Below are 12,015 nucleotides of genomic sequence, written 5' to 3'. Positions count from 1 at the left end.
CTACACCATCATAGCAACTACTCCTGGCCTTTGAGGAGTAAGGGAGAAATGCAGCCGAACACAGTTGGCAGAGCTAGGCCTGGGGCAGGCTGCAGGAGAGTTGAACCGGTTCAACTGGCCCAGGCCAGTTTGGGGTCTGCTCTGCCATTCAGGGCCTCTGGAGGGGAGGGTTGGAGCTGGCAGCTGTAGCCTGATTGTGGGCAGCCCTTCAGGGGGATTGCTTTTGCCTTCCCTCCAGCCCTCCAGCGCATAGCCATAGCTGAGAGGGAAGTATCAGCTACTTTCTTCTTTCTGACTTGGGCCAAGGGCTTCTGTAGTGGGCTGGAGTTCCCTGTTCTCTGCTCATCTGAAAGACAAAAGGAGGGTCTCTGACCCACCTATCGAAGCCCCACGTGGGCTCTGACCTGACCTGTCATACTTCCTTGGCTGATGCCTGGAAAGAAAAGAAAACAAGAGCAGTCCTTTCTCCCAGGCTGAAGTCTGGGGGAGTCCCCTACCGAGTGGCTCTGACACTATTCTGGCCACAACCAGTAGCAGAAGCAGGAAGCAGGAAGCAGGGCCCTGTCCGGGGAACCATGTTTTGCATGTAGGAAGCGCAACCTGCCTCCCTCTCAAGATACAACTCACCCTTTTCCCTCTAGGACATTTTATTTAATGTCCTAGGCTTCTAAGTATTCTTTTATTTATTTTTTTTGTAGGAATTAACACACCCTTTTAATTAGTTTTAAATATTTTTAAGGTTTAAAAAGTGTCTAAAGATTGTAATTTTTAGTTGGAAAACATTATCTGAGTGAATACCCTAAAGGCAAACCACTGCAAAATGCTTCAGCTGCATGTGGGGCAGAGGGGTAGGGATTATCTTCAAAGCATCCAGCTCTCTTGATGAGGTCAGAGGTGCACTGGTTTGTGTCATTGTGACATCCATTAGGTGACATAGGTTGCTTTTCCTTTGGCATGGGCTTTATTTGTCCGAAGGGCATCACGCTTGACCTCCAAATCTGGCTGACAATTTACTGATGAGCTTCAAAACCTCTGGGTTGCTCTGGCATTTTGACATATTTGCTGGGTTCTGGGCCACATACTGGAAGGCCACCATAACGTCTAGATCCTGCATGGCTGCAAGAACCTCTGGATCACTAAGAATTTCGTTGAGTCCCAGCATTCCTGCCATTCTGGGCATGCCCCCAGGAAAGCCACCTGGTAAAGAGCCATACTGAGCTCTTGATTGTCATCTGGCTTCTTCCTCCCTCTGGGCTCTCTCACTCTTCTCCAGCCTTCTTAATCCTTTCCATTCTTTCTTTGATCTCTTGCTCTTTGTGTTTTCTCTCATACTTTCTCCCATGTTTTGCAATTTTCTGGGCCCTAAGTTGAACTTCTTTGAGCATTGCACTAGCGTCTTCATCATAATCCAGTTTACAGGCAAGGGCAAGATCATGGGCTGCTTCTTCCCCATGGCTAGAAGTCTGTGTGTTTCGCTTTTCACTCGTAAGGCTGAGATGGATCAGGATTTATTTCAATGGCTCTATCGCAATCTCAGAGGGCAGCATTCGGCTTCTGTAATTGGATGAAGACGCTGGCTGTCTTGGCGTACAAAATGACCAACCGAGGATTCAGCTTGATGGCATCTGTGAACAGTCAAGGGCTTTCTGTAGTTCACCACCAGTTAGGGCCGCAGTGGCAGCCACTTTCTTATCGTTTGCCTGACCCGTCATCTCCTCAGTTATCTCTACATTTTCATCTCCCATTTCTTGAGGGGCATCAAGTGTCTGAACAGTCACACCTTCATTATCAATTTCTAGATCACTTTCCTCACTCGATGGTTCCTCTGTCTGTATGTTTTCTTCCGCTTTGTTACTGTTTTTTCTTACTTAATATTTTCTTCTGATTTAGCTTTCTGAGTAGCAGGTGCTACTTTACGCCCCATGCTCTCCACCCACTCCCTCGGGAAGCGCATTTCCTCTGTGTGCCAAATGCTTGGATCCTGCTTACGCATTTTCACCAAGGCCTGAAGCTGGCTCACTGTGCGGGGGTCCATGGTCAGAAGGTGGAGGACGAGATCGCGTAGAAGGGGTAGCTTCTAAATATTCTTAGAGAGGTTTCATGACATGGCACAGTTCACACTGAAGTTGCTTAAATAAGCCAACCCTCTCATTTTTAAGCAGTTCACAAATCTCAGCTACTTCCTGAAGATCATTCCATGTTTTGTTCTTGTAACCCAAGAAGCAGGGAGGGGAAGTGCACCTGAGGGCCTTGCTGGCTCTGCTGGTCTTGAGACTTATGAACAAAGAGTGGGTCTTCCTAAGCATTCAAGTAGAAACATCACCCCAGCTAGAGGAAAACAATCCCATTTGAAGGAAAGGGGGTGGAGGGAGTCCCAGGCGTGGGAATGTGAGGGACAATAGAAAGCCCTGAAAGCTTCTGCGAGGCAACAGAGCTGGGAATGCTGAGGCTTGTTTCCGGAGAAGGAAGGAACTGAATCATGGTTCTAAGGTGACGTGACTTCCATCACGCCCCACCTAGATATCTGGTTTTATCTGATGGGCCCATGATAAGGTTGTGGGCCCAGGAAAGCCAGGCCCACGGCCAGCCTGCCAGCACAACTCTGTCCAGAAAGGAGAAGGCACAGCTGCCCTTTCTAGAGCTACAAGACAGAGGGCAAGGCCAAGAGAATCCCCTGACCTCTAGCTGCTTGGTTTTTCTTCAGCTTATTCTTTCCAGTAAACTAGACTTGTCATTGGGGTTCTTTTTCATTCCACACACATTTGCTCAGCACTTACTGTGTATCAGGTACTGTACTGGACTTTGCAGATACAGAAGTGAGAAGATAGGGTACCTGTCTTCATGGAGATGACATTACAACAGGGCAAACGATCAACATGGGAAGAAGTGACCATGGGTGGTGACCAGAGCTTTGAAGGGCATTATGGCAGTGGCCAAGCAATGTTGAGAATGCAAGAGGGTCTGCCTTAGCTGGTGTGCTCAGTGGAGGTCTCCTTGGGGACCTCGTCCTGAGTGAAGAGAGGCAGCTACACCATGATCCAGGGTAGAAAAATCCAAGCAGAGAAAGAGTAGCTAACACCAAGGCCTGGAAGCTGGAGAGAACCTGGGTATTTGAGACCCAGAAGTGGGCCCAGCATATAAAAGAGTGAACAAACGAGGGGGGGACAGGAGATAATGCTGGAGAACTGGATGGGAGCCCAATCCCAACTCTGCCAGCCTGTGTGGAGGATCTAGAATTTAATCCATGTGTGACTGGAAGACCCAGGAATGTTTTCTGCATGGGAGGGACATGATCCGATCTGTATTTTTAAAAGCTCTCTCAAGATACTGTTGGGGTAGAGGCTGGGGCACATGCCAGATGGTGGCATGAACAGGGTGGCAGCAGTTGGGGGGATGAGACGTGGCCTGGCCTGAGTTTATTTCAGAGGTGGAACTGACAGCTAGTAGTGTGCCACTGAGGTTAGGACAGAGCTGACTTCCAAATGAGAGGCTGAGTACCTGAGCAGATGATGGTAAGACAAGGGGAAGAGCAGGAGGGATGGGCAGACCCAGTGTGCCCTCACCCAGGCAGACACAGCAGTCAGTAGTACATAGATGCAGCCAAAAGCCCAGGACAAGGAGAGATCACATGGGCTGGGGTGTGTTGAGTGCGGTTAAGAGATGAGCCTGGTAGGGCCATCAACATCACAGGAGAACCCAGCCAAAGGGACCGAGAAGGACCAGCACATGAGGTAGGAGAAACAAGCAGCAGAGGTTAGTGGTACAGAAGCTTAGAGGAGAAAGCGAAAAGGCCAAGGACAGCCACCTCAAATGCCACTGAGATCCAATGGAAGGAAGAACTGGCCACTGGATTTGGCAAGACAGAGGGAGATGTGCTAAAAGTGGCCTCCCTAGGGAATAGGGATGAAAGAGTGAGTGAGTGGGGAGGCTATGCAGAAGAGAGAGGTGGGACAGTGAGAAAGGGGTCTAGGGGGTCTCTGAGGGAGAGCTTATTTAGAATTTGTTTTTACGATGAGTGACAAAGCCTGCTGCACGCCAATGGGAATGAGCCCGCACGGAGGGAGAGATGCACACAGCAAAGAAAAGAAATGGCTGCAGGAATGTGCAAGAATAGGACACAAAACACAAGTGGAGAGTCAGAGTGAGGAGCACAAGCCCCTCTGCTTTCACTGCAGGGGACATGACTACAGGTGCAGGAAGCCGACGGGCTGGAGAAGTGGCTGGTAAGTCGGTCCCGTCGTGATGACTCGACTTTCACAGGGAAGCATGAGGTCAAGGCAGTAGCCGAAAGGGAGAGCGGGAGGGAAGCAGCTACCGCAGGACAGCTGAGCAGCACTGACTACACATTGAAGATGTGAGGTGAGAAGTTTAAAGTGAAACCAGCTGCCATGGTGGTGTCACTTCTTTTAAAACCGTTCAGTCGCTGGGGTGCGGCTAGCTCAGCCACTGGATGTGGTAGGCATTAAAGAGGTAGTTGGGTTCATGCAGAGTGGGAGGTTCTGCCACTCCAGCAGGGTCTGAAACTACCACCAGAGGACCAGTATTTTTTGATATGGTTAATACAACTCTATCATAAAAGGATGATGAAAAATTATTTTTTGATTCAGAGCCAATAGCAGAAAGACCCATCACTTAAACAAGAATTTATTTCAGGACTATGTTTTTACTATAGATTAAAATTTAATATAATTTATTTCACATATAAAGACAACTCTGGAGACTATCTAGATATGATAACTGCCTGGGATTAGGTAAACTGAGGTCACACTCAGGCCTGAGCAGATACCAACTTGCTTAAGCCTGAGAAATAGGATTTCTCTCTTTCACTCATCACTTCAAAATGCAGCGGCCTCCTGCAGAAGTTGCACTCAGCTGAGGAATGTGGCTTCAGTTCCAGCCCCACTCGCTTCCACGTGACCAGGAGATTCTCTGAAGAGAAATAGTTTTTGAATATTAAAGGGAGTAAACGCCCGAGAAAAATGAAACCATGTCCACACAAAAACTTGTACACAAGTGTTTACAGCATCATTATTCATAATAGTTAAAAAGTGAAACAACCCAAATGTCCATCAATTGATGGATAAACACAATGTGGCCAATGTGTATACTGAAGATGTAATGAAAAGAAGCACACTGCTGGTTAATGTACAGCACAGACGGACCTTGAAAACGTTACGCTGTGAAGAAGCCAGAACAAAGGACCACGTGTGGTATGATTCTACTTCTACAAAACATGCAGAAAAAGCAAATCCATAGAGACAGGAAGATCAGTGGTTGACGGGGGCTAGGGAAGGAGGAAAATGGGAGTGACTGCTAATTGGTATGGGGTTTATCTCTGGCATGATGAGAATGTTCTGGAATCACAGAGGTGATGGTTATAAATGTTGTGATTGTACTTAAAAACCACTCAACTGTATATTTTAAAAGGGTGTATTTTATGGTATGTGAATTATATCTAAATAAGGCTGTTATAAAAATCAAGAGAAAAACAAGACCTGGAGTTGGGCTTTATTTCACAGGCCTTCAGGGAAGAAGTTGCTCCAACATTGCCGTAATACGACGTTTAAAGTGAGCATGTCTACCAGAACGCAAAGCCTGGGGAAGCGGTGCAGCCCGGGAGGGCTCAGGAGGGCAATGTGCCTTTGAGGCACAGGCCGGCTGTGGCTAACAGCCCCGCTCAGTCTCTCCTTTAAGCTGGACACTGGAGTGGGGCCAGTATAAATGTTGAGCAATCACTCGTCAGAGGGGTTAGGCGTGGGGTTAGTTCCTGGGTCACACGTCCCGGAATAATTGAGAGAAGTGCAGAGGACAAATGTGAGCTGCACCCACAGGGCCAGCAGAGACTCACCCTGTGGAGGCCTCTCTTCCCCTGCAACGTTCGTTACCATGCATCCTTAAGGCACACTGACAAGGGGGCGTGGAAGCACTGGGCGGAATACCAGGCTCCCTGAGAGCTTCCAAAATGACTCTGTACCCTCTTGAAGTGAGTCAAACAACTGAATGTCTTTCAGGCTTTTGAACCATTAGAGGACATTCTTAATTACGTGGAAAAAGAAACAAATCTGAATGCCTCCGAAGGGCTTCAATTATAAACACTGCAAAGACAGCTTCCTGAAACTCTCCAATGAGGCGCCAGCACTGCTCCAGGCACTCACCGAGGAAGTAGTTCATCATCTGTGGTGTATGGTGAGGGGTGGGGGCGATCCGCAGGAGCTCTTCCCCCCGGGGCACCGTAGGGTAATTGATTGCTTGGACGTAGATGTTATGTCTGCTCATGAGTTCGTCACAGACCTCTGTGTTTTTAGCAGCATCTGCAACCTAAGTTTGATGAGAGCAGAAGGTCAGGTCGCAACAGGATGGACTACTTCTTAGAAGAGATGCTAATGAACAGTGTCCACAGGCTCGGGCTCAAGACCAGACTGTAGCAACATATGCAAGCTTGGGGGAGAAGGAAAGTGCTGCCAAACACCTGCAGTGTAGAGGAGCTGGCATTGTTCAGTGAGCACCAGAGAACCAAAACCATATTAGAAAGAAGGAAACTTCACATTGCTCTCCTCCCAGGCCTCACCTGGGGAAAACAGTGGTTCTATTCACACCAGCTGGCCCTCACACCCAGGATGTATAACCCAGCTTCGGTTATACTAGCTGTATTCATTACACTAATTCAGCCGTGATACCAATAGGGCTACCATTTGTAGTGGGAAGGGCATGACTTATTTAAAAATTTACAAAGTAGAAAGCCATATGTCAAAGCTGGCCAAGCTCTGGCTTCTGGAGCTTTCTAGATACAATCTCTGTGTTCACTCTGTTAAGGTCAGTGCTCTGGAGAGAGAACCTCTGCTCCAGTCTGCTGGGTTCCAAGTCTTTATTCTTATTGTGAAATCAGCCAAAGGCAGAAACATGGCAGAGGGCTGCTGGCTATAGCCCCTGCCCTAACAGTCACCCTGCTCAAGCCCAACTTTAGGAAGGTATGAACCAGAATATGTGCATATCACGTGGAGGCACAGCCCCAAGCCAGTCCAAGCAAAGACAGGCCATTACCCGCACAGGGATGATGTGACTAGGGCAGTGGACGACTGGGAGGCCAGCATCCATTAGCATCTGCCTCATGAGCTTGACATTGCGCTGGTGCTGGCGGCGAAGTGCCCGCCCCTCGGCGCTCTTCAGGATCCGCACAGACTCCAGGGCTCCAGCCAGCAGCATGGGTGGCAGAGAGGTGGTAAAGATGAAGCCAGCCGCATAGGACCGTACAGTGTCGATCAGAGAACTTGTACTGGCAATGTATCCTCCAACACAGCCAAAGGCTTTGCCTGAGGGGAGACAGCTTCATTTATTATATAGCAACAACCTCTAAATGTACACAGCAAGGTGCTGTAGAGTGTCAAAGCATTTACTTTTTTGCTTATCTTCTTAATTTGTCCCAGGACTGAAAGTAGTACAGTCATGCACCACATAACATCTTGGATCTTGGTCAATGACAGACTGCATATATGATGGTGGTCCCTAAGATTTTTTTTTTTGAAACAGGGTCTTGCTCTGTTGCCCGGGCTAGAGTGCAGTGGCATTATCATAGCTCACTGCAACCTCCAACTCCTGGGTTCAATCAATCCTCCTGCCTCAGCCTTCCCAGTAGCTGGGACTACAGGTGCGCGCCACCACACTCAGCTAATTTTTTCTATTTTTTAGTAGAGATGGGGTATTGCTATGTTGCTAAGGCTGGTCTCAAACTCCTGGCCTCAAGTGATCCTTCTGCTTTGGCCTCCCAAAGTGCTAGGATTACAGGCGTGAGCTATTGCACCCGGCCTCGTAAGATTAAAATACTGTATTTTTACCATATCTGTTCTATGTTTAGACATATTTAGATACACGCTTACCACTGTGTTACGACTGCCTACAGTATTCAGTACAGTCACATGCTGCACAGGTTGCTAGCCTAGGAGCAATAGCTATACCATACAGCCCAGGTGCACAGAAGGCTATACCATCTTGGTTTTTATAAGTACACTCTGGAGTATAGGATGTTCACATGACAACGAAATCATCTAACGATACACTTCTCAGAACACATACCTGTCGTTAAGCAACGTGACTGTAACAGGATGCCCACCATTTTAAAAAGGGAAAAAGCTGAGGAAGATTATGAAAGGGTCTTGCCCAAAGCCACATGGCCAAGCTGGTGTCTGACCAGGATCAAAACTCAAGTCTTCAAATGAGGCCTAGCACCCCAGTGAGTGGCCCCAGTGTGCCCGAATGTCCAGCTGCTGCCTCTCTTCCCACCATTTCATTCTCACCGGCCTTTCCCACCTAGGCTTACTGCTCTGTCGGCCGGAAAAGCTCCATTCCCACGTTCTGCACTGTGTGTGTTCTTTGGAACAAGGTTTGAGTTGCAGCACTTGCGCCACCCTCACTGCGAACATGACCCTCGAGGCTGAAATTTTACCCAGCTAAGGCATTAACTGTTTTGGTGTGATTGGTGTTACTTCCTACTTAAATAAAAACAAAACTCTTGACAATTAGCATTTGCCAGATAAATATATGAAAACTCAGAACCTATTTGGATTGATTTAGGGCCAGAATTTTTTTTTTCAATTCTTGTTGAGTCCCTTTATATAATCTGTATCTCAAGTTTCAGGATTAAGAGCTCCAGAAGAATCCTCATAGATCTTAACATTATGTTCTGTAATTAACATTTTTGCTGAAACCAAACACAGGGCTGGGTGGAAAACTTCTAAGGTGGAAAATTTCTCTCTCCAGCCTTTTCCATCTCACAATGGTCGTACCTTCAAAGAGCCCACGTCACGACAGCTCTTTAAAAGAAAAGAGCTGCTGGAATTAGGACACATGAACAAGTGCTTTTCTCCTGGCAGGGTTCTACCCTGAGAGCCCCCAGGCTCTCTGGATTTGCATGAGGCTCTCACACCCCTTGACAGTGCTGAAGGATGCTCTCTTTTGCCTGCACTTCCTTTTCCAAGTGTACATTATACATTGGTATTTTAGGTGCTAGATGGGTTTCCAACTGCTTACCAACTTTTGAAGCTTAAAAAAAAATCTCCAAATTTATAAAATCTACATTTTCGTCTCTTTAGGGTTCTGACAGGCAAAGGGAATGTCTATAGTAATTGTTTGCATATAACTCATTTATCTTCTCCATAAAAATTTGGATTTAGGTCCTACAACCTCCATTATATTGATGAGGAAACTGAGGTGCAGAGAGGTTAACACCAATGTAAGGTCACATAGGTAGTGAGTTATGAAGCCAGGATTTAAACCCAGGCAGCATGGCTCCAGAGTCCAGCTCCCAACTACCACAAGACACTGCCTCCGTATGAGGAGGAGTAGAGTAAAACCAGGGTGAACTGGAATGTTCCCATGTGGGAGGGACAGAGCTCAGCACTTCCTAACACCTGAACCTAATAACTGCTCTAGGAGAAAAGTACTAGAATTCTTTTCTTTCTTTTTAATTAAGGGTAATAATCTGAGGCACAGAGAATGAAAGGTCTTGCCACAGCACAGAGCCAGAGCCACAATTATGTCTGAAATGAGTTCAGATGGCAATAAATAGTATTTCTGTCATGTTAGGCTAAGAGATGTACTCTGCTTCTAGGAGTCATGCCTCCATGACCCAGGGGATTCTGCCAAGCTGTGCCATCACTCACTGGGACAAAGAAACTCATTGCAACCAAAAAGGGGCCCAGGCTTTATGTGCTATCACACTGTCTCCTTACTTGATCCCAGCTAGACTAGTTAGTCCTTGGCCTTGTTAGGATAATGTAATTTTAATGTGGATGACAGAATGTACGAAGTATACACACCAAGTGTTCCAGAAATGATGTCCATTTTTGGCATGACTCCATCCCGATCGCCAATCCCTCCGCCTCGAGCCCCGTACAGCCCCACCGCATGGACCTCATCCACGAAGGTGATTGCTCCAAACTCATGGGCCACATCACATAGGTCTTCCAGTGGGCACACTGCCCCTGAGGAAAGATCAGAGACTGCTCTGAAGAGCTTGTCATTTCAGAAATTTCTGTTTTGGTTAGAGTCAGAACAAAACAAACTTACATTCTAAGGTATTGTTTTTAATATTTGGAAGAAAATGAACTTGCCCCAATTTCTAGGTTACCCTGGGGTCTTAGAACCTAGTAAAAGCCAGAGAGAAAATCTACATTCACTCAAATCTATACAGTGTCCACCAATTACAAAACCCCAGCAGAAAGTAAAAGGAAAAGAAAATGCAAAAGCGAAACAAAACACCACACTTTTAAGAATTCAGGCCTAGTTTTTCATCTCAGGTTTCAGATTAGTCTCTATTTAGACTTACCATCCATTGAGTGGACAGTTTCAAATGCAACAATCTTGGGGACTGAAGGGTCAGATCTTTGCAGCAGTTCTCTGAGATGGTTGACATCATTGTGACGGAAGATGTACTTTGGCACTCTGCTATTCCGAATCCCTTGGATCATGGAGGCATGGTTCCCGGAATCAGAGTAAATCTCACAGCCTAACATGACAAAAATGCTATTTATTGCCATCTGCATCAAAGACAAATTATTTCCTAGAGAGAGACTACAGACTTTTCCCTGAAAATGATACCCTGAAAATGCCCAGGAGGAAAAAGACACTGTGTGCCAGTTTCTTCCTGGCAAAATAACTAGCTAATGCTTTATCTTTGAGAAGGCCCAGAGGGGTAGAATAACTCTGCAGCATGCAATTAATCTGCTTTTAAATCTGGCTGCCTCACTCCAAACTCAATCAAGAGTAACTGAAAATGATTAGGAGTTTCTCCAAACGATCTTCTTAGAATATGAAGCACATCTGACGTGATCAGCTTAAGGACAAGACCTTTCAAGTCTGAATCTTCATTGGTATCATATTCTACTGGAACTCATAATGCACAGTTAGCATGTCATGCTCAATCCAAGAGCAAATGCTCCCAGATAGGACTGTTACTTTCAATTGAGAGTTTTTTGGTAAGCCTTCTTTGTTGACAATATTCTTGTTATTACTAAAAACACCAAAACTCTAAGGCACCCCTTCCAGGCCTCCTTACCTGGCATCATCTTGGCCAGGGTGAAGAGGGTCGAGTCGTTGGCCACAAAGCACGAGGAAAACAAGAGTGCTGCATCTTTCCCATGAAGGTCAGCCAGCTCCTGCTCCAGGTCCACGTGGAATTTACTAGTTCCTGAAATATTTCTAGTACCACCTGCCCCAGCACCATGTTGTTTCAAAGTGTCCCTGTTTAAAAAAAAAAAAGAAAGAAAAGAAAAGTGGAAAAGGAAAAAGAAAAAGAAGAAGAAAAAGAAAAAGTCATGGTTCTAAACAATCTGTGAATTGTTCCAGGATCCAGGAGACAAAAACTTACATTGATCTAGCAATTCTCCCACTGTGAAACCTGGGACCAGAAGTTTTAACTGACTTCATCTTCAGACTAAGTGGGAGAAAGTATCCACACTAGGGTGATGACACCTCTAGGGACCATTAAGAACAAGTATTCATTTAACAGTCAATAAGTACTTAGTATTAGCTGAGTTAATTTCCTAAAGTTTCTTTTCTCTAAGAAACATTCTTTCCAATAACATGACATCTTAAGGGATAAAAACCCTAGAGAAACATCTTGGATGGTGGTCACCTAAACCCTCTGCAAACCAGTCACATAATGTTAGGGTACACTGATAGTTATACCTTGGATGGACTCTCTTTAGCAAGCCTCTTGGAGAGTTTGGCAAGCAACTCTCTCAAGCAACCCTGGCCATGGTGATCCTCCTGAAGGACATGAATGATGGAATCTGACATCCTTTTTAACATGGCTTTTTGGATTTTTTGTTTGTTTGTTTGTTTTTTTAAATTTTTAAATTTTTTTTTTTGAGACAGAGTCTTACTCTGTTGCCCTGGCTAGAGTGCCGTGGCGTCAGTCTAGCTTACAGCAACCTCAAACTCCTGGGCTCAAGTGATCCTACTGCCTCAGCCTCCCGAGTAGCTGGGACTACAGGCATGCGCCACCATGCCTGGCTAATT

General features: G+C 46.2%; 1 protein-coding gene and 1 pseudogene across 2 annotated transcripts in view; both read right to left on the bottom strand.

Moving 5' to 3' along the window:
* Nucleotides 1-979: 979 nt before the first annotated feature.
* On the bottom strand, nt 980-2,035 carry LOC105825846 (annotated as a pseudogene).
* Nucleotides 2,036-4,647: 2,612 nt separating this feature from the next.
* Nucleotides 4,648-12,015, bottom strand: part of ALAS1 (5'-aminolevulinate synthase 1) — a 13,969-nt gene continuing 6,601 nt past the window's right edge. For both annotated transcript variants that reach the window (XM_012663673.1, XM_012663608.1), the window contains exons 6-11: nt 11,051-11,235; nt 10,322-10,501; nt 9,813-9,977; nt 7,042-7,310; nt 6,156-6,318; nt 4,648-4,929 (exon numbers count right to left, since the gene is read on the bottom strand). In XM_012663673.1, the coding sequence (XP_012519127.1) occupies nt 4,769-4,929; nt 6,156-6,318; nt 7,042-7,310; nt 9,813-9,977; nt 10,322-10,501; nt 11,051-11,235 (1,123 nt within the window). In that variant the 3' untranslated portion in view covers nt 4,648-4,768. The remainder of the gene's footprint in view (nt 4,930-6,155; nt 6,319-7,041; nt 7,311-9,812; nt 9,978-10,321; nt 10,502-11,050; nt 11,236-12,015) is intronic.

This window comes from Propithecus coquereli, unplaced genomic scaffold (genome assembly GCF_000956105.1).
Source record: "Propithecus coquereli isolate 6110/MARCELLA unplaced genomic scaffold, Pcoq_1.0 Scaffold1, whole genome shotgun sequence".
Taxonomy (NCBI): Eukaryota; Metazoa; Chordata; class Mammalia; order Primates; family Indriidae; genus Propithecus; species Propithecus coquereli.
This window is presented reverse-complemented; position numbering and strand designations above follow the sequence as displayed.